The sequence below is a fragment of the Colletotrichum godetiae genome (genome assembly GCF_030913485.1).
Source record: "Colletotrichum godetiae strain CBS 193.32 chromosome Unknown BDP55scaffold_7, whole genome shotgun sequence".
NCBI lineage: Eukaryota > Fungi > Ascomycota > Sordariomycetes > Glomerellales > Glomerellaceae > Colletotrichum > Colletotrichum godetiae.
Genome location: NW_026851255.1, coordinates 801,911 through 827,407, shown reverse-complemented (window position 1 = coordinate 827,407; position 25,497 = coordinate 801,911). Strand labels below are relative to the sequence as shown.

Below are 25,497 nucleotides of genomic sequence, written 5' to 3'. Positions count from 1 at the left end.
GGTCTCTCAGGCTCTAGAAATTCCAGTTCGAACTGTTTACGACGTTCTTGCCCGCGCAAAAAAGAACGGATTCGACCCAACTGCTCCTACCTTCTCGATTGAGCCCGCCCATTACGAAGATGCCCCCCGAAGTGGCCGTCCAACCAAACAGACGAAAGAGGTCAACGATGCCGTCATCCGCAAGGTCTGCCGCGACCGGTATGGGCGTGAAAAGAACTGTACTGATATTGCTGGGGACCTATTAAGGGACGAGGGCGTTGACGTATCTGCAATGACTGTTTGGCGAATCCTTCGTCGCTATGGCTTCCACAAGACCAAACCAACCCGCAAGCCAGGCTTAACGAAAAGGATGCGGCAAGAGCGACTTAAGTGGTGCCTCGACCACCAATACTGGACCCTCGACGATTGGAAGCGGGTTGTATGGTCAGACGAGACCGCGGTTGCCCTTAACCACCGCCGCGGTAGCTATAAGCTCTGGCGTCGCCCAGACGAGGCCTACTCTAGGCAGTGCATACGAGAGAGGTGGAAGGGTTATTCCGAATTCATGTTTTGGGGGTCTTTCTCATACGATTCGAAAGGGCCGTGCCACTGTTGGATTCCCGAGACTGCTGCTGAGAGGAAGGCTGCCGACGCAGTGATTACCGAGCTTAACGCAGAGCTCGAGCCCGTTCGACGTCAACAGTGGGAGCTCGAGAGTGGTATGGAGCGAATGGGCTTACGGAACCAACCGGGCCGTAAGCCCCAATTCAATTGGAATGCGAAGTCGGGCAAGTTAATACGGAACGGCAAGGGCGGAATTGACTGGTACAGATACCGCAAAGAGATCCTATTACCCAAATTATTCCCTTATATCAAAGGATTACCTGGTAATCCAATCGTACAAGAGGACAAGGCACCCGCTCACGACCATCACTTCACCCACTATACGTACAGCCTTTTCGAGATTACGAAGCTTCTCTGGCCGGGTAATTCGCCCGACCTCAATCCCATTGAACCTTGCTGGCCGTGGATGAAGAGATGGACCACCAGGAAGGGGGCGCCTTCGTCACGGGCCGAAGCAGTACGTCGCTGGCAAGAGTGCTGGAAAGCATTACCGCAAGAGGAGATCCAGAAATGGATAGAAAGGGTACCTCACCACATCCAACAGATAATTGCCCTAGAGGGCGGCAATGAATACAAAGAGGGTCGTCGGGCTGGATTATACCGTCAAACGACCACTAATTGACCTCAATTGACGACTTTTTACCGCTGAATTGACGATAATTACAGTGGGTGGAAGTGGCCGAATTCTGCCGCTTGTACACACCCTAGCCAGCCCCTTGTCGACTCCCCTGTCTATGGCAGGGGTTGGTCTTGGCAGCAACTGCAAGGACTATTGAGACGCACCTCCGTAGTGTACACAGTAAAGTGCCAGAGTGCATGAGAGGGGATGAGCTGGCGTGCGACGTGCGTCTGTCTGTTCGGTGCCGCCCGTCATTCCATGGGCTGTCTGCCGTCCCCTCCTCTCAGGCTCCAAAATGGACCAAGGTGAAAAAAAAACAGACCTCGGGCCATAGGTAGAGGACAGCCAATGAGACGTCTTTTTTGAACACACCCCTGCAGCTCCGTCCAGCTCTAGCCCGTCATGCAACATCCCGGTTGTGTTGCGCGGAGGAGGACGAATGAGCATTTCGGAGCAGCGAAGCTCTGGTCTCTCTGGTCCAGCGTCAGCACCACACCCCATCAATTCAGTCAATTTCCCCCCCAGCCCGAGGCCTGTCTTGTCGTGCTTGTTCTGGTCTGCCACACCCTTTTACGGCCCATAGGTGCCTCTAGTGGAAGTCTGCTGTGTCTAGGTCGTATCCGTACGCCCCCCAGGGCCCCCGATTGTGTCAACCTCCTCGACCATTCGACCACCACCACACATCAACAACCCACTCCGTCGCTCCCTCTCTCTATCACTGCCGCCCAACCTCCCCTCCTAACGACGGCTCAGACGCTCTCTTCACGTCCCGCGATCTCGAAGTAAAGTTGGTATGTTGCCCTGATTTCTTCACTTCCTACAGACTTGTTCGTGTCATTGTGAATTGAGGGTCTCCAGTGAGCCAAGCTCCAGTCGCGCGCAATCAACCAATCGCACTTGGGTCGGTCGGCAGAGCGACGCGGTAAACAAACCATTGGCCCCCGGCGCTGCCACTCCCACTCTGGAGCCGCAATTCAATTGACGAACACCCCCCGGAAAACCCATCGCAAACACCCTCAAAGACGGGCCTCCCAAGCTGATACTCCTCCCTTCACCGCAGTTTCCCCCGCGATTTTCTCGATTACGTTAGCGATACCCCGGAAGCTTTAGCCCACCATGTCGGTCAAGTTCGAGAAGGACACGATAAAGAAGGGTGTCGAGGAGGTCAAGAAGGGCCTCATCGGGGAACCTCTGCCCGGCACCAGCGGGAAGCACCCCATCTCCGAGGCCATCGGCACCGCCATCACCGGCGGCAAGAAAAATGCGGGATCCAAGGGCTATCTTGCGGTTCGTCCTCCAATACCTCCACTCTGTTCCGTCATGTGTGGGCGGCGATACGAAAGAATCGCTCGCTGCATCACGGTCAGGAGTATGGAATATGCCAGGCCGAAATGCTGACGCTGTGCAACCCAGGCCTACATTAAGCAGCTCGAGCAGAACCCTCTGCGCACCAAGATGCTCACTGCTGGTACCCTCGCTGGTGCTCAGGAGCTGATCGCTTCCTTCCTCGCCAAGGACCGCAATAAGCATGGCAATTACTTCACCTCGCGTGTACCCAAGATGGCCGCCTACGGCGCCCTCGTCAGCGCGCCCCTCGGCCACTTCCTCATCTGGGCCTTGCAGAAGACCTTTGCTGGCCGCACCAGCTTGCGCGCCAAGATCCTGCAGATTATCGTCAGCAACTTGATTGTGAGTGGCATGACCTAGCGAGAGCCGTCCATGATGAGCATGCTGACCCAAACTCCGTAGATTGCGCCCATCCAAAACTCCATCTACCTCACCGCGATGGCCCTCATTGCCGGTGCCAAGACGTACCACCAGGTCCGCGCGACGGTCAAGGTTGGGTTCTGGAAGGTCATGAAGGTCAGCTGGGTCACCTCCCCGCTGTGCTTGGCCTTCGCTCAGAAGTTCCTCCCTGATCAACTCTGGGTGCCCTTCTTCAACCTGGTGTCCTTCATCATCGGCACCTACATCAACACCATCACCAAGAAGAAGCGTCTCGCTGCCCTGCGCAAGAAGCACTTCGGTGACGGCCGTTCTCCCTCCATGGGAGGCCGTCCTGAGGACTACCCGGGCCCCAAGGACTACCCTGGCCCTAAGGACTACCCGGGCCCGATGGGAGGTCCCAACCCCGCTTACTAAATGACTCTTCTATGGTGAGATGGTTGAGAGATAAGAGCAAAATAACGCCCAGTTGATGAGAAATCTGGTAACATCTAATACGAAAACGATATCAGTCCTTTGGGGCGGATTTCTGGAGTTGAGGGGCGTGGAGGCAGTGTGAAGATACGCGAGCTGGGAGCAAGCGGCTTGGATGGACCGCAAACAACCGCCCAATATCCCTGTACAATTTGCTTGCTTCAAATGTTGCTATCATGTTATATGTCCCATGTGTCGGTAGATAGGTTCAAACGCGCTTGAATTTTAGGTTCACTATGATTGGTATTTTTGTCCGAGGCCCATCTCCCTGGGTCTATCTGCTACGTAATGTGAGATGAATTTGCATCACGCGTTCTGATGATATATCGCCTTGTTCTGCAGCGGCCCACTCAGCAGATTTGGCCGTGGCTTATTTGCATATTTCAGACGTATTCTTGCTCGGGACCAACCTGAGGTACCCTTTCATCCGATACCTTGACGCCATGAGAGAAGCCTATATAGGGCACGTCCATTCCATTCCTGTCACCAGCCAGGAGGCGCCCGTCTAGGTCGACGGGTCAGGTCAAACTGGCTGGGCGGTGGAGTGGTTCATGATTAACAAACAATTACGCTCACAGCCTACTCGACGACAGGCTACGAGTTCGAGTTCGATTCCCAGCAAGTGCACCAAGAGATGTAGCCTACCGAGGTGAACTCTTTTTTGGTCTTTCAGAGCTGACTGCCTCGGTAGGTATTGGGCACCGCCATCGTTGCTTAAAACGCAACGACTCGTTTCTTCTGCATGTGCCTGAGCTTTTTTGTTGAGCGGCAGATGGCTTGCTTCACTCCCCTGTTGTCGCCTCGCCGGTGTCGACCATGAAGCCGGGGCTCCAGTACTCCCATTCGGGACACTGCTTGTCTACCCACAACATCCCCTCGCCAAGAAGATCCTCCAAGGCAGTCTGGGCTCGTGCCCTCGGCCATCGAAGATTAACCATTAGCATCGAGATGCTCACGTATCCCAGCACCTGCACAGCCTCCAGCACAGCGCTCTGATCCGTATTGAGCTCCTTGGGTACACTCCGGATGTATGACTTGCTTCCGACTTTGATAACACTGTGCGAGCTACCCAGCGGCTTCAAAGTACCGACGGCTCTTAACACGTCATCCTCCGTCACCTCGCTGGCGCCCTCCATGCGTCCCTTCATGATCCGCTCCCGCACCTCGCGGACGCCAATCAACCCGCCGTTCTCGTCGCGCGTCGCGCTGCATACCTCCACCACGCGCACCGCCAGCTCAAAGTAAAAGTCGTTGACGGACCGGCCGAGCAGCTGCGCCCATATCGACGAAGATCCACCCCCGCCTGAGGACGATGAGGAGGCGAGCGGGTCGACGCCAATGGCGGAACACATGCGAGCAAACTGGGCGCGGAAGGACGGATTTGAGCGGATATCTTTTGCATGGGTCTGCGCGAACTGTTGGAGGAGGGAGCGAAAGACAGAGAGCTGGGTCTCGAGGGCTTGGGAGTTGGATGTGCGGAGGTTGGAGCCGTGCGATGCGTATTGCGCCGAGGTGATGCGGGAGCGGTCGAAGGCCGCAAGGCCGACGCCCTTGCGCGACATCCTTTGCAGTGTTTCGTCTGTCGGATCGAGTGTGTAGGATGATCGAGTGTATCAAGTAGGATGGTGGAGGTTGAGGTTCGGTCGGGGGGATATGTCACTGTAGTCGCGGAAGAAGGTGGAGGCTGTGAATAGAGGGGCGTTCGGTGGTCTTGGTGGATGCCGTATCGGAAGGTTATCGAAGCCGATGAGTGACATCCAATGCGGTATGCCGGCGGACACTCCGCGCTCAATCTCGAAAGATGACATAATCTTCGAGAGATACTCCACTAGTCCATCTTAGTCCCAAGCTGGACTCGGCTGTGCCACGGGGCCCACCTAAGCGATTTCCACAATCGAGCACAATTCCACATCACGTGCTTCACCCTCCCCACCCGGAGAATCACCGGCCGGACCAGCCACTAAACGGGCCCAAACCCCCAGCGGAAAGGGCACAACCCTTACTGAAATCCAACTCGCAAAATTTACGGTCTGAGTCTGTCTCCCAAAGCACCATAGACGCCTGCCTCACGATCGCGTTGCGAATTTCCTAACAGTCCCCCCTCCATCCCGCAGCAACCATGTCGTCCACCCAGAGCGTCCAGTGCTTCGGCAAGAAGAGAACCGCCACCGCCGTTGCCCAGTGCAAGGTACGATACCGATCAATGTCCTCCCCCGAAGAAAGAGAGAGCTCCGAAACCAAGATTGCGAAGGAGGGGGCGAACGATATTTGGATACTTTGGAACATGGAAGGCTGACTGTACTGTGAATAGGCTGGCAAGGGCCTCGTCAAGGTCAACGGCAAGCCCCTCTCGCTTGTCCAGCCTGAGATCCTCCGCTTCAAGGTACGATTATAATCCCGCGCGAAACTCCGTTGAAGACTTGGTCGGCAAGAGGTGGAAATTTGGAATGAAACCCACGGTATCAAGGGAAGGAACGCATGAAGTGAGCGCTGCAATGCCACGCTCTGTCTACGAACTCTAAGAGTCGTGCGCAGCGCAGCGCTTGCTCTATGCTTACCCAATTCGCGAAATCGGTTCGAGAAGACAAGGCGACCAGGGTCTACACGAGAGAACCACATATCAAAAGCCAAGAAACCCGAACGAGAAGAACTAACCCATTTCCCGCACCACAGGTCTACGAGCCCCTCCTCGTCCTCGGCCTCGATAAGTTCGCCAACATCGACATCCGCGTTCGCGTCACCGGTGGTGGTCACACTTCCCAGATCTACGCCATCCGTCAGGCCATTGCCAAGTCCGTCGTCGCCTACTACCAGAAGTTCGTCGATGAGCACTCCAAGAACATGCTCAAGCAGGCCCTCGTCCAGTTCGACCGTACCCTTCTCGTCGCCGACAACCGCCGGTGCGAGCCCAAGAAGTTCGGTGGTAAGGGTGCCCGCTCCAGATTCCAGAAGTCTTACCGTTAAACGGTGTGTCTTGTTTGGTTTCTGGGAGGTGTGGAACAGCCTGGGGAAATGGGGGAATATACGGCAGTCAAAAAAAAGCCTTGGGAAGGAAAACTGTCGGGTTTCCCGGGTCCGGTCAGCTTTTGGTGTTTCCCGCGAAAAATTTGGCAGTTACTGTTTTACGGGGGAGTCAAACGTGGATCAAAAGATCTGGGTTCCGTTTCCTTTCTCGTTCGTCTTTTAAAGACAACAAGACTTTCGACATAAGGGACGGCCCAGAGAAAGCATTCGATTTCCGGGTCGATGCAATTGCATGGCATGCCTCGCGGTATCTCTGCTTGGCTTGGTTTGTAAAGGGTCAGGCAGGCAAATGAAACATTGAAACTTCATGACACGGCGTTCTGGGCTCGAGCTATGCGTGTGCCGTGTTTCTTTTTAATTTCACTTCCTTCTGAGGCTCCTCTTGTTGCTACGTGTGGCTGGGAAAAAGTGACGTCCTCATAATGCACTGGTAGGTGTAGGACGGTTTTCCAACAATAACATTCAACAACATCCCCACGTGCACATCGCCCCTTCCAATGTCGATCTTGTCCATGGTACTCTACGCTCCTCGAAAACCCACGGGGCTATATGCTTTGGCTTCGCTATTCTTCTACGTACTCGCTCACAATGTGTTGTCAAGTGTCTTCCTACCTACCCCAGGATCTCCTTTCCGCGGTCATCCTACATCACACAGTCAACTGAGGAGTGCATCTTGAGAGAATCTTGACCTACACATTACAGTATACTCAATCCTCTCTCTGCGCCAGCCAAGACCTGTTGCCTGTCTCAAGCCCACACTCTTTTCTAACTTCTCCAACAACCCGCACTCCGTAGGCGGGGGGATTTTAGTACAAAGCTACGACTCCGTCTCTGAAGCCTTCGTGGGTCAACTCTGCTACTCACATCATCGCTTTAGTCACGTCTGCCCGACAGGGTTGCGCAAGCACTGGCAGTATCTACACATTCCGCATGCAACAGGAAATGCGTGCGCAGTCACAAAAAAATGTGTCTTCCAAAGTTCCCATCATCAGGGACAAAAGAGAATGATCAGTGGGAGGCTTGAACTCCCGGCCTTGGCATTACAGAACATTTCTGATGAAATATTAGTACCACGCTCTAACCAACTGAGCTAACCGACCAGATGATTTGTTGCAGAAACTGGGCTTGAAACCCTAGACGAAGGGCAGATATCGTGAGATTGCGGGACCCCCACCTGAAAGACAAGGGTGGTGGTGGTTTAATGAGAATGGTGGGTTTTAGTCCACTCAGAAAGAAAATTACAAACTTGCGGCCCGCTAAGTCAAGTGTCAGTATATAGGGCGTCGAGATGGACTCTCGAGTTTGAATAATCTCGTCATGGAGGCTGCCTCTTCGCATGGTGCTGATGGGAGGGAAAGGCGTTCACTAAACGGCCTACATGCCTGAAGGACTCAGCTCAGCTCAGCTCAGCTTACAAGCACTGTTTTTGCCGCTGCATCGAGGAGAATCTTATTCCCAGGCCAATTAGGTCTTACTACTCCTGAACTTATCCTTCAGGAGAAAAAGCCAAATCTTTGAGAGTCGCCCAGTCCTCGCAGTTGACAACTATCCGTTCTCTAGCAATCCTCATGAATTTCATAGTGCGGCATGCCATCTTCTCAGGTAACTTTAAGCTTTCGCCTTGTGAATGTAGAGCCGACATTGGCTGCCTGACCACGCCGCGAACTTAGAGCAAGACGAGAAGTGCGTCTACAATTTTCGGAACCACAGTTCCAAACGTCTAACTCTTGCTGTCCGACAACGAGACAACCTGACTGTGACGTTCCCCAAGACTGACTGACCCGAATAGGTCTCCAAACTCAGCCCGCCCGAGCCACTCCATCTTGTCCACAGCGTGGGGCAACAAATCGAGTCGCCACCAATCACCACTCCGTCCCATTCACACCATGACAGCAATCGCTCGAAGACGCGCATCTTAGGCCCGCTCTCTAGGGCTTGAAACAACGCACAACTCGCAGCTCCGAAGCAAAACAAACATAGTCACTCAACTCAGCGACCTCTCCAACAACAGCCCAACAGCTCATTTCGAGCTAATCCCCGATGGCACAATTGGCTAGCGCGTCAGACTGTTAATCTGGAGGTTGGTGGTTCGAGCCCACCTCGGGGAGTTGCAGTGGTTAAAGTCCACCTGGGAACATTCTCTTTTGCCATTCTTGCATAATGATTCGCTGGCCGATGTGCCTGTGTTTATTTTTGTGTACGATGATGACTTGAGCACCATCACTGTCGAGTGCTAAGGTTGCTTTTGCGAGCCTCAAAGTCTATAATTCTTGTCTGTGGCCACAAATTTCCGACCATGGTTTAAGCATCGCAATGATGTACCACGACACGAGAGTGCGCCCTTGCGCCCCGTTTTGATGTGATGAACTTTAGAACCCCGTCGAGAACTGTCCAAGCATCATGTTCGCCGGCCATGATGAGCTGCAGTATAGTAGTCCGTTCGCTTTGGTGACCTACAGAGGGTTCTTGAGGCCAGTCGACTGCTTCCAATGACCAGTTTCTCTTGGTTGTTCGGCACCATCGGCCGGTAGTCATTTCGTGCCCGTTAAAGAGCGGGTATGATCAACCTGCTAGCCATCTCAACGACGTGCAACCAGACCGGTTGGTAGTAATGAATGCATTTTAAATTGTGAGTCTTGAAAGCCCGCCGACGCAGGAATAGACACCTTCGCCCATGAAGATGCGACAGGAAGGGCACCGACAATGCACACGAAATCTACGCTGATGCTCGCTCCGTGATATTCCGCACACAGGTGGTGACTTTTCAGTTTTTCAGCGTCTCCAAGATCGAGAAGAACAGCTTGATCAAAGGCTTAAACCACTTTAGGATCATTTGCCAACTGTGCGTGTAGTTAGACGTTAGCTAGGGTAACTCATTACCAGCCAGTCTGGCGGTAACAACGGTGGCGTTGCTGACTTACACGGGACTCTTCGTTGGGAAGATGAAGCCTTGGACGAAAGAAGGACACTTTTGCCCGAGCCTCTAGCACACCTCGTCGACGTTACTCCTTGACGAGAGGGGATCTTAGTGAATGTTGCTGACCGGGCAAGCCGTTGGGCGACGAGCAATAAGAGACCCAGGGAAACGTAGGCGTAAATCGACAGAAACAAGACAGAGCGGCTGAGGGTCAAGCCTTCATAGTTGGTAAACATTTCTTTCGACATCATACATAAAGTTGACTGGTACAAAATTGTCACAGTCTAATCCAGTGTTCAGTCTCGACAATCTACAGACTTTTTGGAACCTTTTATAACGGTTTCTGCCCAGGCCTACTGCTTCTTGTGTTGCCAGGTCGACGGCAGTCAAGATCTCATTGGGACGCATCTTATGCCAATGCTATCAGCAACTCCGCTAATCGCTATGTCGTAAGTTCAGATAGATCGAATCAGTTCACTCTACGTTGAGGGGCCGGGTGGTTGTTGACACCACCTCGCAGTGCGCGGCCACCGAGCATGTATCTGTGAGGTTTTCCCGGCCATAGCAAGCCAGTGAGCGCGCTGCATCGGCTCCCACATTCGCTGAGAAACATGCTGACTCCAAAGTGGAAGCTTTCAATGTCGTCATAGACGATCTTGAGAGTTGAATAGAGCCTGTTGGACTTGTGGTAGTAGCATACATATTTCGGTCTGAATACGTCGAGGTGCTGGGCGACGACTTGCGGCTTTAGCAAGGTCCAGATTGATGGATTCATGATGTGCAAGACATGTAACAGACCCATTAAATTATTATTAAGGTCATGGACTCTGTATCCAGGATATTGCCGAAGCTGACACGCAACTTAGGTCTCTCACCATCGGTATCCCCTCAATATCTGAGCGCCAACGTTCGGGACGAGACGTCAGGTCTAGGTTTGTAAACCTTAGTGGCTTGTATCAAATCGAACAGTAGGTATGTGCAGGTTGATATATGATAGCCGTTAGAGATACTACATCCGGTGGCTCGATCCATCCGACCCGTGGTCTCCCGAGATATCGGCCCCGGTTCCCCCACTTGCGGCCCGGACACAGGCCCGTTCAATGACCGGAGAAGATAATTCGACTATGACCATTAGGCTAGTTGTTATCCATTGCTCGCTCCCATTTCTCCAAATAACCAAAAATAGATGGTGCCTCCACAGATTCATCAAAGGCACCCGATGCTTCGAGCTTGCCTCTCCCAAAAAGTAGTCCTTTGGCTGCTAGCTTCTCGGACCTTTGCCCGAATGCACGTACCCATCTCATCCACATGGTGAATCCATACGAAGAACCCATTCGAATTCTAAAGGAACGGCCAATGGAATGAGTCAGGGTCGAGTTGGTAGTTCGGAGAGTACATTCCGCTTGAATTATTCGCCTCTCTTGGATCCGATTTCTAAGCGACGTTGACGCTTGTTACGTCTATCGGACAAAGGAACCGAGCCTGGACGCTGCAGTATCAATGATGCGTGTAAGCGAAGTCCTAGCCCACGGAAAATCCTTTGATGAGTCTGTGGCTTTGTGGTGTCTCTGGTTTGCCAGCTAAGGAGGGATGAAGAGTTTGCCCTGCTCACGAAGACCCGGGAATCTGGAGTTGCGTGGCTGCCTCGCTTAACTGCTTTCTCGGATGGTGAGCCAGAAACGGCAGTCTAAGGCTGGTCTAATTGTCTAGATAAGCCACGTCATGTGTTCATTCACTTTGAATTGAGGTATTTGCATGTCCTCTCATGGCCGAATAGCACCGGACAGGCTGGGCGACGGCAACAAGAAGAATAAGTTGCATTTTCAACGCTTCTTCAGCTCTTGGTCAGGTTGCACAGGCATGTGGAACGGGACGACCATGCAGTTCCAGAAATCTGGGAAATCTTAGCTCGTGCAGTAAGACATCTAGTTCTCCATTGGCATTTTGCACAGTTCGCACCGAATCATGGTTCTATACACACTACAAAATGCCACATCGTGGGATCAAATCATGTAACATCGTGGGATTCAGAGATTCAAAGTCCTGCAAAATCCTGCGGTTATCGTCCGAGCCATCCAATGAACCGCCGAGATACTGCCAGTGTGACAGCACAGATCCCACCTAAATCGTATCTCTAATGCATCTTTATTCACATGCCAAGTTAGACCAAGACTGCGAACGGCATTCCTGAAGTGAGCAGACATTCCCAACTTGACGCAAACGTCGAGTTGCCCCTGAGCACTTGCACACAGCCTGCAGCTAGCTCGACTTTGGCTGCATCCTAGCCATGCCGATCTCCCATCCAGAGTGTCCAAGCTTTCGCCCTAGGAAGCAGCCTGGGCTTCCCCTAGCGGCATCCATTGAGCACGACCATCCAATCTTGAGCCCTGATATCCTTGTCAGGCTCACGATGGTCTCAGCCGCGGCGCCCTCTGCTAGACTGTACTGAAAGGGACAAACCAATTTGAACTGACGTGCATTTACCGAGAGAACTAGCTGAGACACTGTCGACACACCTCCCGAAAAACGCGAAGTGCCCCCCGCCTACCGCAACACAATGCTGGGGCGACCTTCGATGCCTGCCCGGCTGCAGCGAAGCTGGTGCAACGCTCTGAGTTCCCAAGAGGAGGGCAGCCACTTCCCTCAAATGTGGCCCTTAGGAACTACCTAGCTAGGAACTAATTTAGTTCTTTGCTAGTAGGGCGGAGTGACAGCCGTCGGTGCGTACTTCGCGTGGTAAGACTTCTACACCATGGTCGTCCATGCCACTCTTTCTCTCTCTCCTCATATCCCCACGTTTGTCAACAACATGGCCAAGAACACTTTCCTGGACCCCTCGTCAAAGTTTTGAGTACCTGAGAAACCTCTGCGGCTTCAGATTTCGACGACACCCTGCGGACGACCCTACTTGGGTACGAGAGGCTTGTAGGATATCAGCATCATCCATCCGAAGTCGCTCCTTTCACTATGTCCGCCGTCCGTCTCTTCTTCCTGCTCGCTTGCTTCCTGGGCCTTGGAAATTTTGTCGCCGCGTCAGATATCTCGTATCAGGGAATCCCTAGTTGTGCTGTAAGCACAGTTCACCCCGACCTCCCTTCGCCATGGAATGTGCTGACGGATGTAGATCAAATGCATCTTCCAGGAGATTGGCCATTCATCATGTGCCTTGACGGATCAAAAATGCATGTGTAACGACGAGGTGTTGGCGGGATACGTGCAGGTCTGTGTCGAGGCAAACTGCACTGTCATGGAGATGCTCGGTAGGCCACAACACCAGGTCCCCTCAAGTGAACAAGATCGCGGCTCATCAGAAATCTGCAGCGGCACGGAATCAGTCATTGGCTGCCTGTGGCGTACCCGTTACTCAGCAGGACACCGTCATGGCGTGGTTTAGGGCGCTCCTATTCGCGCTTCCGACATTTTTCATCATTGTGCGAATGGTGAACAAGTGTATAAAGCTGTCGTCTTGGGGTTGGGACGACACGACCATCGTCATAGCATATGTATGATTGACCTTTCCCTCTTTCTCTTGATGAATCTCTCTGACAATTGAAAAGGCCGTACTGGCAGCTTTCCTTCCAGCAGCCTATCTAGGTAAGACTCGGATCACGACTGAAGTACAACTCTTACTAATAGCCTTCGTATAGCTGAGGCAACTGGTGCAGGGAGGGATATCTGGGTTCTATCTGAAGACCAAATCACATATTTTCTTTTGGTAAGGCCGCAACATCAATGCGTCTCTGCTTCCTCACCTCACAGGGTAACACTGACCAAGACCAGCTGTTCATAATATTCGGCATGCTATATATGACCTGCCTAGCCTTCATCAAGGCCTCGATCATATTTCTATACCTTCGAATCTTTCCCGACGAAACGTTCCGCCGAGTCCTATGGTGTACTCAGCTGTTCAACCTCCTTCTTTGGATTGCTTTCATCGCCGGTACCTTTGGCTCTTGTCAGCCCTTGCACTTTTTCTGGCATGGGTGGAAGAGGGATATGGAGGGCAAGTGCTTCAACTTGAACGCCTTCGCCATGTGCCATGGAGTGTTGAACGTGGCTCTGGATGCCTGGATGCTTGTCTTACCTGCGACTCAAGTCTACTCGCTGAGAATGCAACCCAAGAAGAAGTTGGGTGTGATGCTGATGTTCGGCGTTGGAGTATTGTGAGTATAGTGATTCTGTAATGTGAGGATCTTGCTAATGGTTCAAAGTCTCACTGCAGTCAGTGCCTATCGCATCAAGGCCCTTCTCATTTTTGCGACATCATACAACGTCACAGGTAAGATCGCATGGGGACTCACCGTCCACTACGAACAAATCTAACATCAATCGCAGCCGACTCGTTTCAAAGCTCTCTCTGGTCCCACATCGAGCTATGTGTTGGTATTTTCGTGTCTTGTCTCCCAGGTACACGTCAAGTCTGGAGGAAACTGTTCCCCAAGATCCTCGAAGTAACACACCTGTCTTCGAGATCAGCTAGACTGTCTAGGTCAGCAAAGGCTTCACACTCTGCCAGCCAAGCCTCGCGATCGGCAGTGGACCCTAATGACCGTTCACGAGTTTTGTCCTACGAGGAGTCTTCGATAGCTCATCTCGTTGGAGACTTTAATACCATTGACCTCAATAACCTCAGCGATGCGAGCCCGATGGAGGCGGACCCCCCGAAGACGCCAAAGAACCACGTCGAAGTCCAACATGGCCCTATCTCGGGGAGTTCAAGAAGTAGTGATGGAATCATGAGTCAGAAGGCTTGGGATATATGAAGCCAATTCAGGAGTTGAGGATGATTATTCAACAAAAGGCGAACCTTCCATCTCAGCGACACTTCAATCCGAAACACACGCCTACCCACACCCACGATAATCTCGGATAGATATGAGGCTGATAAGGCAAGCAACTCTTGTTACATTGCTATGCGATCTGATGATACAGAGAGTGGCAATGATGGGCTGCCTTGGCGGGGTGACAGTACTGCCGAAAGAGTACAGTTTCTATACGAAACGGGGATGCATTGTTCAAAGTTAGCGGGAGGGAGGAGGGTTGGTCTGGAAATTGCAACTTCTGCTCGAGATACCCAGAGCGACTGTCCGGGGCCTTTTTCAGATGATGAGGGGTGTTCTTGAGCCGAGCTTCAATCTTCTTCAGCAATGCGGAAGCCTCGTAGAGAGATGTCACCATACATACCCGTTCACAGCTAGAAATAGTCAATAAAACACCAAAGATAGGCGATGGCCTTAACTTAAGCAATACCAACCAGGAGATATTTCTACGATTTGATGAGGCGCCGAAGAGGCTCACTGACGTTGAATGACGATCAACCAATCAACGATATCTTTCGTTGTCGATCAACTAGTACAGCCTAGGTCGAATGCTCCGCCACAGAGGTTCCAAGACCACAGAGGATGGGCTGATAGTTGCCTAAACTAACGTTTGTCATCCTCAATCTTCACGTATCTTCAAAAGGCGAATGGGATAGAAAATGGCACAACAAGGAGGCACATATCGCATCTCGCCAGGCACGTCCCCCGCATCTCACTCTTCCTGTCTTGGCAACTTCTCGAGAGAAACCATGTGACTGACAGTTGGAATACAGAGCAAAAGTCGCCTGCCAAAGAGAGATCCAGCTCCAGCTCTGGTCCCCAGGCGCAAAGTCGATGCGACGAGAAGGAGAAGGGGAGCGAAGAGGATTGGGAGATTGTCAAGGATCCTCGAGATGAACAACCACAGGGACCAATTCGAGGTTTTCATAGCAGTTTTGACCTGCAGCTTGGTTGGGGGAAGTGGAAGTTTAGTGCTTTGAGTTGGGAGGCGAATGCTGGGAGACAGGAGTGCGATCACCAGCAGCGTGCTGGCCAGGATGCGATCGCAGATGGAGAGAAGAAGGATGAAGATGGGAAGCGATGAGCTGACGGTTGCTGGATGCAAATTCTCACGAGAAATTGTCTGGATAGAAGTCCTCAACCCACCTCACTCACGTTACGTCTTTCGTCCATCCGCTGTACTAAGATACGGTGCCGGGTCAAATGAAGAATACATCAGGAAGTGATGACCACTCCGTGGCCATGAAGGCATGGCCACTGCCATTTGAGAGGAAAGCTAGACAGACCTGAATAGACACAGGTATTAAAGCAGCATCTTCACTCGCCAAGCCGCCGTGTCTTTTCACAAGTCTATGCTCAACTAACGCAACCGACCTAATGCCTACTTTACGAACTGATGCCTTTCTAACCCTCTTTCATCACTAGCTACAATGTCAATTTCCCCTGTGGGCTGGCATATTAGCTCCGCACTCAGGAAAGTCCAAGGTCTCGCAGATCTTGACGGCATGAGACGTATGGGCGGAAGACCGTGGGATTGCGGTGAGTCAGATTCCTTCCAAGCCACCAGGAACCGCGCATTAGAACTGCGTTGGAAACATGTGGCTGCACGAGAAAAGAATATCAAAGTCGCACTTTCAGAAGGGAGGTCTCTTCTTCCTCGTCTCTCGAAAACCCAAATGTTTATTCTTGAGATTTATCATCATCCTCTGGCATGGGCCTATGGGAGATCGTATCCTGGCAGAGCTGGGAACTGCATTGGTAAGTACGGACGAACCGGTCAAATGATCGGCGAGGTAAAGGGATGGAGAAAAAGTCAAATCCGCTGTTCAACTTTGCCGTGACAACGCCGTCAGAACCTAAAAGTTTGTCTAGACGCCTTCACCTTTCGCCATACTCAAGTCATTCGTAGCCGCTGTCCATGCAAAAGTCATTGACTCCACCACTGCTGACACTAGGTAGTACTTAATCAACTCGATCCAGACGGGACTCGAACCCGCAATCTTCTGATACAATTCCGAAAATCCATGGGATTTCTCTTGATGAAATCAATCGAAGTCAGACGCCCTACCAATTGAGCCACCGGACCGAAGCGAACTGAGATAATTGCTTACTCATCGATGAACGTGGAACAGTACACGATAGTCTCATAAGGTATCCGTAAGGTAGAGTGAGATGCCGAGTTGTGGAGATTGTGTTATCAAAGTGGATGTGAACTCGTGAAGTTGGCGTGGTGGGGACGCCTCACCTCCACTTACAAGGGTTTAGTTAGACCGCAACGGACGATACAAACCTGACGAGAGACGAGAATTGAAGACTGGGAAACAACACAAACACTCTGACAGACTCAGATGAGGTACTAGTAATTTGATTAAACATTGGTATCTCCATGAAATGACTTGCGCCGAGGGGGTGACCCTATGATACCCACCCCATGTATGTATGTACGTGTAACCGAAAACAAGCAGCGTAATCCAACGAAACCTTCTCAAGAGACAGTACGATGCTCCATGCCATTTTTATCTACGCCTCACTCTCCCCACGAACTTTCAGCACGAGTCAACGAGACTTTAAGCCTTGTACCAGTTCTCAGGGGCGTCGCCGAGGCACTCTCCGACGGTGACGGCGCGGTAACCCTTTGACTTGAGGTTGTCAATCATCTTCTGGACGAGAGAAACGACGGTCTGCTGGTGGACATCGTGCGAGAGAACAATGTAGCTGTTGCCCGCGGCGTCGGCGCTGAGCTCGTTGTTGAACTTCTCAGCCGAAATGTGCGTGGTGTCGGGGGTATCGTTCTCGTAGTCCTTGGTATCGAGGCTGGTGTCGATGACGTGGTAGCCCAGGCCGGCCATATCGCTCAAGCAAGCGGCGTCGCAGGACAGGAACGGCGCGCGCATGTACTTGGGCGCGAAGCCGGCGATGCGGCGGGTGGCGTCCTCGAGCTGGGTCATCTGGGAGATGCGGTCCGCCGAGGAGAGGGTGCTCAGGTCCGGATGGGAGTAGGTGTGGGAGCCGACGAGGTGGCCCTCAGCCTTCATGCGGCGGATGTTGTCCGGGCCCGGGGCCGTCTCGATGTTGCCCCAGTTGTTGCCGTTGACGAAAAAGGTGGCCTTGACGTTGTTGGAGGCGAGGGTGTCGAGGAGCTGGGAGGTGTAGGTGAAGGGGCCGTCGTCAAAGGTGAGGGCGACGACGCCGTTCTGAGTGCACTTTGAGATTACTTGGCCGACTGCGGGACCTTGACGGCGGACGAGAGGGCTTGTAAGAGTGATGTTAGTTTCATGTCTGTGTCCGAGGCCAAGAAGGGCGAGCGGGAACCTACCTTGCGTTGGCGAGGGTAGCCAGTGCAGCGGCGCCAAGGACAGTTGAGAAATGCATGGTAACGGTTGGTTGAGGGGAGTTGAAGTGACAGGGAAGTGTGAAGGTCAGTGAGACTGAGTGACTCGGACGTGAGTAGATATTAAGCTACAAGATGCTTGATTAATCTTGGCTGGGGAGGCTGGATGCAGGATGAAGCAGAGTTGAAGGGTTGGGCAGAAGGGGAGGGGGAAGACGACTTATATGACCCAAACTTGGGACGCAACGGAGATAGGTCTGAACAGGGAAACATGGAACAGTTGACGGTCAGAGTTGAAGATGGGCCCAAGCCAAGAGTTCACGTATGGGTCGACCCCATCTCCGTACCTAGAATAGAGTCTAATGAGAAAAGCCGCTAGAAGGTAGAGAACCCGTACGGCACAGCCTGGCGGCGGGGTGGTGGACGGACTGGATAGCTCAACCTGCCTCATCGTGGGTGTGGGTTTGAGAAAACGGGACGACAAAGACGGTGCCCCATCCATCCCGCCTTTCGCATCGCGCAGAAGCAGTAGGACTTGCTTGCCCCTCGTCCTTCGCGTGCCCTCGTCCTTACGACGGACTGGCCGCTCAGCCCTAGGCCCGCCATAGAGCCTTGGCGGGCACGAGGAATAGCACCCGATGAGGCTCCGATACGAACCATGGTACTTTGGTCACGATGATGGGCAGGGTAAGTTGACAGCAACGACGGGAGAGATGATGTGCCGTGGGGGGGAGAGGATCCGCGGCGCGTTTTGACGTCAAGAGGCTTAGAGGCATGTAAGCTGACTGGACGGAGGGATCACCCTCCTCGCATGAGGTCGTGAAAATGGTCTGTAGGCAGACGCAGAACAGGGTATTTTGCAAAACCAGCGGCGACCAACAAGAAAAAGGAAATCCGTAATGCATGTATGTAGTGGTAGGTACTTCGGGATGTGGATGGAAGGGAACAGCTCGAGCGCTGGCTCGAGACGTCTGTCATTCTGTCATCCTCGACTAGGTTTCCTCGCTCGAGAAATGTACCAGTTGCTCTCGCCCGAACGACGGCGCAACCAGACGCCATGTAGCAGGGGAGAAGGTGGGCAAAGCAGGCAGGTTGGGCAGTACATCGGAGATGGCTGGGATGTGGTGTGAACGGTACCAGGCAAAACGGTGAGTTTTGGTGTAAACCAGGGAGGTACCCAAAGTATCACCCACGAAGAAGCAAGTTGCGAAGGGTTCAGCCAAACGTAAACGGGGTGGAGTCAGCCACAAGCGCCGCTCGATACTGTCTCGAGATGGACCTTTGAGGTTTGTTTTGCTTCGGTTGTGAAGCTATTGGGGCGCCGTTGCGGGACAAAGGCCGCGCAGGTGGTTTTTTTTTTCCGAGGCTGGTGAGTTTTTCCCCATCCAGAAGAAGAAGACGACGACGACGCCAAAATGGACAGAAACGGGGTGCGCGTCCTCGATGAGAAAAGAATTGTTTCTGATACTGTAACGAGGGGTTCCCCTCGAAGAGACCCCCTTTCGTCGCAGCACGGGAACCAGGCCCTTGTCGCAGAAGAAAGGCGTGTGCTTTCTGCAGATGGAGAGTAAACGGCCCGAGACTCGTAAGAACGGCGACTCGACTTGACTGAAGGCAGCAGCAGCAACAACAACACAGACAGTTGCATTGTGGCGCGGTACTGCTGATGCTGAGGTGATCCGGCAATAGAAATGACGGAGAAATGCCGAACAAGGCTCTCACGCTCTCTGTCTATCCAGACTACTAGTCTCTGGGGCTCAACTGCCCCTAGGGCGTCAAGCGTCTCCAGGATTTCCAAGAATACCACCACGAGCTGCGGATTCGCGGAAGCGTGGAGGCTGGGGGTGAGAATTTGGGGAAAGACGAGGATCCGAATGCCTGCCAACCTCTCCACTCTCGCGGATAACCATAGATCGTCCCGCCGATTATCTCGACGTCGCTTCCCAGTAGGGCGGGCTCTGCGCTAAGGATTAAGTTACATCGTGCTAGTGCGAGTTGCTGTCCGTCGTCTGCCTGGGGCGGAATACGGTAAGGGAAGCGCTTAGCAGTAGTAGCAGTAGCAGCTCACAAGTTTTGTCTCGCACACACGCGCGGGAGGAGGAGGAACTTGGAAGAGGAGGGACGGAAGTGGACGAAAGAGAAGAGGCCAGCCCCTGGTTGGTGTGGTAAGACGACAACGGAAGCTGAGGATGAACCTGTTCGCACGCTCTCACTCTGTCTCCCATCTGTTGACTTCGAACTCAGGCCAGGATGCTCAATGCACCAGGGACGTGTGCCAAGGCTCAACCGCTGACTGCGACTGGCTCGCCGCTGGGCTCTCTGGAGTCTCTATGGATGACGATCGTCCAAAGCTCTCTGGGAAGCCCTCTCGGCCGGGCGTGGAATACGAGGGCGTCGTGGAACTCCTGCGACGCTGCTGCGATGCAGGAACTGGGGGTGTTGGTCAATTCTCGTAGGATGGACATCATGGCCCTATGAACGCCGTACAGCGTGACCTCGAGAACCTTGAAAAATCGGAATGGCCCCGCGTAAGACGACGATATCTTGGCCCTTTTTTCTTCCCCTTCCCGCGTCGCCGCCGCCCTGGCGCATTGAGCGACGAGTGCACTTCCCGCCTTCAGAACTTGTCATGGCGTGACGACGAAGCTTGGCCTGTCGTGGTCTCGTCCGTCAGCTGCTGCAGCTGCTGTTGCTGTTGCTCCACCCCCCCCCCCCCCCCAAAAAAAAAAAAATATCGGAAAAAAAATGCGCAGACAACAAGCCAAGTCTCAGCGGCCCAGGCCTTCCTTGACAGTTTCCTTCTCGTGGTCCCCTGTCATGATCGGGTCTCTCGGTTTATAGTGGCTTGGCAATGCGACCGGCGGACTCTGTTGAATAGGAACGAGAGAGGAGTTGAGTGAGAGAAGAGACAGCGCTCCCATGATGCAGCTGCTGACAACACCGGTCAGAAAAGAACCCCTGTCCACACATTGCGCCCCGTGGAAGCGCATGTTCTTGAGGCCCGTCGGGAGTTGTTCATGTTGGCTATCTTGCTCTATTGCTGCAGACCTATGCAGAGCCCGCTCCATCGTTATCCATGCATAGATTCGATAGAGAGCGAGAATAAAATGGCCGGTGTTCGGGGACGGAGGCTGAAACAAGCATAGTGCAGCGCCACGATTCATGGCGCAACAAAGGGACGAACTCGTTTCTGCTGTGAAGGTTGATCAAGGTTTGGTGCAGTGGTGCCGAACTGGCTTGAGCCGCTTAGAGTTCAACTCTTGGGACTGTCCTGAGTTCTGACTGACTGATTGACTGACTCACTGACTGGGGGGTTGCTTAATCAATCTGGTCTTGGAGAGTCTTGGAGAGTCTTGGAGTGACAGGCCTGGTAGAACAGGAACCATGATGCTGGGACCAACCAAGGCAATGTCCCGTCCCCATGAGAAGTCTCCGACGCCGCCGCAACCCGTATCCTACAGGCTATTACGTGGGATCCCAATCTTTCGTCTTTTCCATCTTTAGGAGAGCCAAGAGTCTTGGGTCTTGGCTGTAAAAAGCTAGAGATCCCCATACGGACCCAGTAAACCCAAGGTACTAGGAAGACCCCAGCCTGCCGGAACCCCGCGTCGTGTCGTACGTCGCATCGCGGCGTCGTTGTGTGTTGGTTCTCTCAACCGCAACTTCGGTCTCTTTGAGGTAAGTATTAGTCGACGGGCGCGAAGGAGGCAAAAGAGACGAGAAGATGGAGGTTTGTGCTGACCCGGCGCGGCATCTCATCTTGCCCACCTCCCCACCTTCCGGCTGCCTGACCGCTTGACTGACCGCAGAGTACATTGCCGATGCAAGTCGCTGAGCTCAGGTTCATGATCGACGACTAGAAGCACAACCAACGGAAGGGGCTTTTCTGCTCTGTATGTACATTGCCAATTGTGCAAATAAATCAGCCGACATCCCTACACCAACTACACCAAACGCTCGTCAGCCCGCAGGCCCAGTGACAGGTCCCTGTTTTTTTTTCTTTCAGACCACCATGAGGCTTGAAGCAAACACTTCTCAGCTGCAATGCGACGCTGAAGGTGCACGATGATATCTGGGGAGATGATGCTCGTCGCCTTGGAGCGGGCCCGGGGTGGGACACCCCAAGACAGGCAGCGGCACACACCAGCTCCGGGATAACTGTTGTTCTGGAATTCAGACCGAGACATGGAGCAGCCCGTGAGCTGAGGAGACATGGTTTCTCTCCCGCGGGGCGACGGCCTTGACGTCAGCTGGAAAGTTGTAGCGATGTTCCCTGCTCTTTGTCACGATGCATGGCCACGTCAGGCGGCGCATCGTCAAAGGTCTGGTCTCGTAAGAGTTTTTGGTGTTTTGCCCAGCTGAACTGCTAAAGTCCCTTTGGCAAAGACGGAGATACGGATTGCGAGCACTGGGAACGGCGCCGCCCTGCTAGACCGCTTGACCAACGCCGTCGCTTCGTATTCAAGAAACGGAACCCCCCAGAGTGGCACTCGGAATACGGAGGACTATCGACGCCCGAGATCGACGGCCGGGGGCCAAATTTGGGTGAGGGGACTCTCTCATCGTCTCCATCTTCCAAGAGCTTCTCGAGGCGGACAACTCCAAAATGCCCCAATTCTTTCGGAGTCCCGCCGAAATTCACTCCATAGCTGTCTAACATCCTTTCGCAGCCTCATCTTTGCTCATTCACGTTCCGCCGGATGCCTCGATGGGACGCCGCCAAGACCGTTGTACCTGAAGCATGGGCGATGGAAGGTTTCAAGATCCGCAACAGCATTGAGTTGCCAAGACGTCGTCTCCTCTGCACCTGCGACTTGCGAGTGACAGCAGTCAAACACGAGTGACGAACCCCCTTTATTACGAGTCAAGCGCCGAGCTGACGCTGCCGAATTGAATGATGGTTAGGACGCGCACGTGTATTGCTAATTGAACTGGCCGGTGATTGCGACGCTGCTGTCAAAGACGAAGTTTCAACGTTTCGACGTTTTGCCCAATGTCTCGACCAAACCGTCCCGACTTCACCTGAGCTATGCGACATCACCTAAAGGTACAGAGCCCGATCCGAGCCGCGTGATCGGATGTCTCCTCTTTTCATCCACCACCATTGGAAGCGAAGCCATTGCGAATTGGCTACCGAGTCGCCGGGTAAGATCAGAAGCTTCATTCGGAGACGAGTTGCAGGAAGCCAACGCAGGGCCAAAGTAGTCTACAGACTTAGTCTGTGTAAAGATAAGGTTGGAACACATCCATTGGCGATAGGCCGCAACCGCGGCAGATTATTCTTGCGGGAAGAGAGATCACCACACCCGGGCAAGCCGGCAAGAAGTGCTTGCGTGCTTTGGAATCTAGAAACCTCCGCTTCCACGGCACCGGCGCATATGCTCTTCCGCTGCATTAGACCGGTAAGTATTCGCGGGGCTGGCTCCTTTGGCTTCTCGTGTAGGGACCTGAAGGTATCCCTCTTGGTAATGGGTTATTCTTAAGCTTCTCATACTTTCCTCCTCTGGGGAAGACACCACCTGAAGCGCTTGCGTTCTACGCGCGAGCTAGCTCGTAGTGTCGTCTGCGCCCTCGTTTTCCACCAATCCCCAGGTCGTGATTGCAACGTGGGTGGCTGTCATTCTCCCTTGCCTCCCGCCAGCCATGTTGAGCCCATCACGCCATTTCAAGGGATAGGTAGTGCTAATTGAGGCTAGGTAGGGGAGAAGAGGGGGAAGAAGAGGCATCGCGGGGTTTACCTCTGGTGGTCCACCAGAAATGTCCTAGAATATTTTGGGCTGTCTCTAGCAGGAAGTGATATTTCATGACCAACCTCTTTGAATGTGTTGAGTGTATTCCCAGAGGCTGTCGACTCAATGAAGAGATCAACGGTCTACAGACCACGGATCAATATGGTCTAGGAGGTCTTGGATCTCCGAGACGGAAGTCTGATGCCCGGGCGAGCGGTGAGGATTCGGTAAACCAGTGGGTTCTAGGTTGGCACAGATCGTGTTTGAACCATCGTAATCGTAAGCAGGCGTCGAAATCAAGATGGATGTTTCTACGAGAAGATTAATCCACGAGGCGTCGCTTTCAACGACTATGAGGATGAAAATCGTATCCCTAGAGCCAATGACCTATGTGGCTCCTGACTCTTTCCAAGCTTCCAGCTAACGCTCATGCTTTGTCCCTGAACATGCTCGCATTTTATTTTTAGAAAGGGATTCGAAGAGGCTTTGGAGTTGCTTCTGCCCTGAAGCTTCGTCCACGTACGAGGCTTGGAAGTTGGAATCACCGACACAGAATCAATGCCGGACCCATCCCGCCACTTCGTCTGGGTGGGCTCCTCATTGAAGTGGCTGATCGCGCGGATCTCAAGCTTCCTCGTGCAAAGAAGCTACTGTTGAACGTTGGTCGACGATCAATCGAAGCGATCTAGGTAGATGGTTCTGATATTGTGAGCCTGTGGTGCTCCATCACCAAAACGGCATTCCTTTGTCTTTGTGTCCTCCTGCCAAGGTCTTCGAGCTATGTTGACCCGGCTGAAGGAAATGAGACATGTCTGGGGCCTTCCCAAAGTTTGTTGATGCGGCTGAGAAGCAGCTCCAGAGAAGAATCCCGAGACATTGGGTTCGATACGAAGGACAAGATCCCTCAGTCAATTTCCATTCTGCATCTGTCCGCTGCCAACGGCTGATCTCTGCGAAAGGCCGTCTTGGCCCTGCAATCGGCCAGATGCCGTGCTTCATTCCGTGACAGCTGCTTGAATTCGACAGAGGTCCAGTTGGCGAAAATCAACGTATAGCAATGATGTGATGAGCTTTGCCAAGTCCACTCTCCACACTGAATGAAGCTTGACGGCCATCCGTCCGCATGCGTCCGATTACGCCGGAGCACGAAGATGTCTCGGGTCGCCGCGACCGCATTCATCTTGGTCTTTCCTTGTCGCTCATCGGCCGCACCCAACGGCCAAGGCCATCCGTCCGACGCCTTGCCGCCAAGCGGTAGCCATGCGTGCCATGGAAATGCTGTCTTCGCCGGCTGAAAGACTCCGTTGAAGGGTTTGATCGCGATACAAGTTTTCCGGGATATCGGTCCCCGTCCCCGCGGCCGATGCCATTCGATATGAGCCTGGCCACCACATGTGCCTTGATAAAGACCTCCTTCCTCCCTAGGTAATGAGCCGGTCAGCATACCCTTGAGGTCATCAATCCGCGACGACTTTGCTGTTTGCCGCGCGGTCCTTGGCGGCAGAAATTGGATGCAGGGCGAGCTCAGCCAAGGGGAGTTCTGTTTTCCTCCAGTCTCCTTCCGCATCTTTCCCGCTTCTCCCCCGGGAGTCCGCTGTCGAACGGGATTCCTGCCGCTCGATCGAGAAAGCGGGCGACATTCCTCCGGACACATAGCTATTACAGCTGCTTTCCGTCTGCAGGTGTAGATTGCTCCGAATGGTGAAGAGAGGGGGGGGACCTGCAACTCTTTAATGCAACGGCCTGGCTAAAAAGACGTGCATGGTCGCATTCTCCGAGAAGAAGCAGGCTTACGAATCGTCCACATATTTGTCGAGTGGCCTGTCGAACAAGACCGCCAAGGAATTAATCGAATTCCTCCAGAATTCCCCTGGAATTCGAGAATTTAGCCAATGTCCCACGCAGTCGGTATAAGATCTCGCCTAGGACCAGGCACGAAAGGGAGAAAAGGGGATCTGGTAGATCAGGAACCGGAAAAGATTGTTTTCTCCCAGTCGCAAGCCGCGTGTGGTGTCTCTCTTCTTTTAGGAACAAGGACCAGCACCGGAAGCAGGTTGTCTCGATGACCTGAGATCTGTTTCTCCTTTTTGTAGTTGTTTTTCTTTCGGTCGTCGTCGGTTTAATCGTGGCAAAGCGAAAAGACAAAAAAAGAGAAGGCTACGAAGAGAATACGAAGGCAGAAGAGGAGGAAACTTGCACCCGATGCAGCTCCTGCCTTGGCTGTCTTCAGCTCCCCAATAGCGATTGAGCTGGGC

At 53.1% G+C, this 25,497-nt stretch overlaps 8 protein-coding genes and 3 non-coding genes across 11 annotated transcripts; 5 read left to right on the top strand and 6 right to left on the bottom strand.

Moving 5' to 3' along the window:
• Positions 1–2,338: 2,338 nt before the first annotated feature.
• Positions 2,339–3,364, top strand: BDP55DRAFT_544741 (Mpv17/PMP22 family protein; the record flags this gene model as incomplete). The annotated part of the gene is made up of 3 exons (XM_060568511.1): positions 2,339–2,509; positions 2,636–2,911; positions 2,972–3,364. 3 exons carry the CDS (start codon positions 2,339–2,341, stop codon positions 3,362–3,364), a joined length of 840 nt encoding a protein of 279 aa, XP_060433622.1.
• A 688-nt stretch (positions 3,365–4,052) lies between these two features.
• On the bottom strand, positions 4,053–5,370 carry BDP55DRAFT_652051 (EAP30/Vps36 family protein). The gene has a single exon (XM_060574098.1). The coding sequence runs from the start codon at positions 4,981–4,983 to the stop codon at positions 4,204–4,206; it is 780 nt and encodes a 259-aa protein (XP_060433621.1). The 5' UTR covers positions 4,984–5,370; the 3' UTR covers positions 4,053–4,203.
• A 170-nt stretch (positions 5,371–5,540) lies between these two features.
• On the top strand, positions 5,541–6,385 carry BDP55DRAFT_691347 (ribosomal protein S9/S16; the record flags this gene model as incomplete). The annotated part of the gene is made up of 3 exons (XM_060576960.1): positions 5,541–5,609; positions 5,733–5,804; positions 6,095–6,385. The coding sequence occupies 3 exons, from the start codon at positions 5,541–5,543 to the stop codon at positions 6,383–6,385; spliced, it is 432 nt and encodes a 143-aa protein (XP_060433620.1).
• A 1,065-nt stretch (positions 6,386–7,450) lies between these two features.
• Positions 7,451–7,545, bottom strand: BDP55DRAFT_t75. Its single transcript has one exon. It is a non-coding gene; the product is annotated as a tRNA-Ile (tRNA).
• Positions 7,546–8,479: 934 nt separating this feature from the next.
• Positions 8,480–8,553, top strand: BDP55DRAFT_t81. The gene has a single exon. It is a non-coding gene; the product is annotated as a tRNA-Asn (tRNA).
• A 3,294-nt stretch (positions 8,554–11,847) lies between these two features.
• Positions 11,848–14,621, top strand: BDP55DRAFT_652035 (CFEM domain-containing protein). Its single transcript, XM_060574097.1, has 9 exons — positions 11,848–12,431; positions 12,487–12,622; positions 12,684–12,865; positions 12,920–12,956; positions 13,010–13,077; positions 13,143–13,525; positions 13,574–13,641; positions 13,698–14,491; positions 14,547–14,621. Exons 1-8 carry the CDS (start codon positions 12,330–12,332, stop codon positions 14,123–14,125), a joined length of 1,404 nt encoding a protein of 467 aa, XP_060433619.1. The 5' UTR covers positions 11,848–12,329; the 3' UTR covers positions 14,126–14,491; positions 14,547–14,621.
• A 172-nt stretch (positions 14,622–14,793) lies between these two features.
• BDP55DRAFT_652033 (uncharacterized protein) lies at positions 14,794–15,556 on the top strand. Its single transcript, XM_060574096.1, has 2 exons — positions 14,794–14,878; positions 14,956–15,556. Exons 1-2 carry the CDS (start codon positions 14,842–14,844, stop codon positions 15,264–15,266), a joined length of 348 nt encoding a protein of 115 aa, XP_060433618.1. The 5' UTR covers positions 14,794–14,841; the 3' UTR covers positions 15,267–15,556.
• Positions 15,557–16,154: 598 nt separating this feature from the next.
• BDP55DRAFT_t74 lies at positions 16,155–16,268 on the bottom strand. Its single transcript has one exon. It is a non-coding gene; the product is annotated as a tRNA-Arg (tRNA).
• A 481-nt stretch (positions 16,269–16,749) lies between these two features.
• Positions 16,750–17,554, bottom strand: BDP55DRAFT_725328 (polysaccharide deacetylase; the record flags this gene model as incomplete). The annotated part of the gene is made up of 2 exons (XM_060579001.1): positions 16,750–17,434; positions 17,499–17,554. 2 exons carry the CDS (start codon positions 17,552–17,554, stop codon positions 16,750–16,752), a joined length of 741 nt encoding a protein of 246 aa, XP_060433617.1.
• Positions 17,555–17,999: 445 nt separating this feature from the next.
• BDP55DRAFT_383164 (uncharacterized protein) lies at positions 18,000–18,586 on the bottom strand. The gene has a single exon (XM_060567175.1). It carries the CDS (start codon positions 18,416–18,418, stop codon positions 18,107–18,109), a length of 312 nt encoding a protein of 103 aa, XP_060433616.1. The 5' UTR covers positions 18,419–18,586; the 3' UTR covers positions 18,000–18,106.
• A 5,271-nt stretch (positions 18,587–23,857) lies between these two features.
• On the bottom strand, positions 23,858–25,278 carry BDP55DRAFT_383099 (uncharacterized protein). The gene is made up of 2 exons (XM_060567174.1): positions 25,172–25,278; positions 23,858–25,112 (listed from the first exon to the last, which is right to left on the bottom strand). The coding sequence occupies exon 2, from the start codon at positions 24,894–24,896 to the stop codon at positions 24,147–24,149; it is 750 nt and encodes a 249-aa protein (XP_060433615.1). The 5' UTR covers positions 24,897–25,112; positions 25,172–25,278; the 3' UTR covers positions 23,858–24,146.
• Positions 25,279–25,497: the final 219 nt, after the last annotated feature.

Coding starts and splice junctions, on each gene's coding strand:
- BDP55DRAFT_652051 (XM_060574098.1), bottom strand. CDS start 4,983: ATGTCGCGCAAGGGCGTCGGCCTTGCGGCCTTCGACCGCTCCCGCATC.
- BDP55DRAFT_652035 (XM_060574097.1), top strand. CDS start 12,330: ATGTCCGCCGTCCGTCTCTTCTTCCTGCTCGCTTGCTTCCTGGGCCTT. Junction 12,866..12,919: donor CGACCATCGTCATAGCATAT/GTATGATTGACC, acceptor ACAATTGAAAAG/GCCGTACTGGCAGCTTTCCT. Junction 13,642..13,697: donor GACATCATACAACGTCACAG/GTAAGATCGCAT, acceptor CATCAATCGCAG/CCGACTCGTTTCAAAGCTCT.
- BDP55DRAFT_652033 (XM_060574096.1), top strand. CDS start 14,842: ATGGCACAACAAGGAGGCACATATCGCATCTCGCCAG. Junction 14,879..14,955: donor CACATATCGCATCTCGCCAG/GCACGTCCCCCG, acceptor GTTGGAATACAG/AGCAAAAGTCGCCTGCCAAA.
- BDP55DRAFT_383164 (XM_060567175.1), bottom strand. CDS start 18,418: ATGCATTACGGATTTCCTTTTTCTTGTTGGTCGCCGCTGGTTTTGCAA.
- BDP55DRAFT_383099 (XM_060567174.1), bottom strand. CDS start 24,896: ATGTGTCCGGAGGAATGTCGCCCGCTTTCTCGATCGAGCGGCAGGAAT.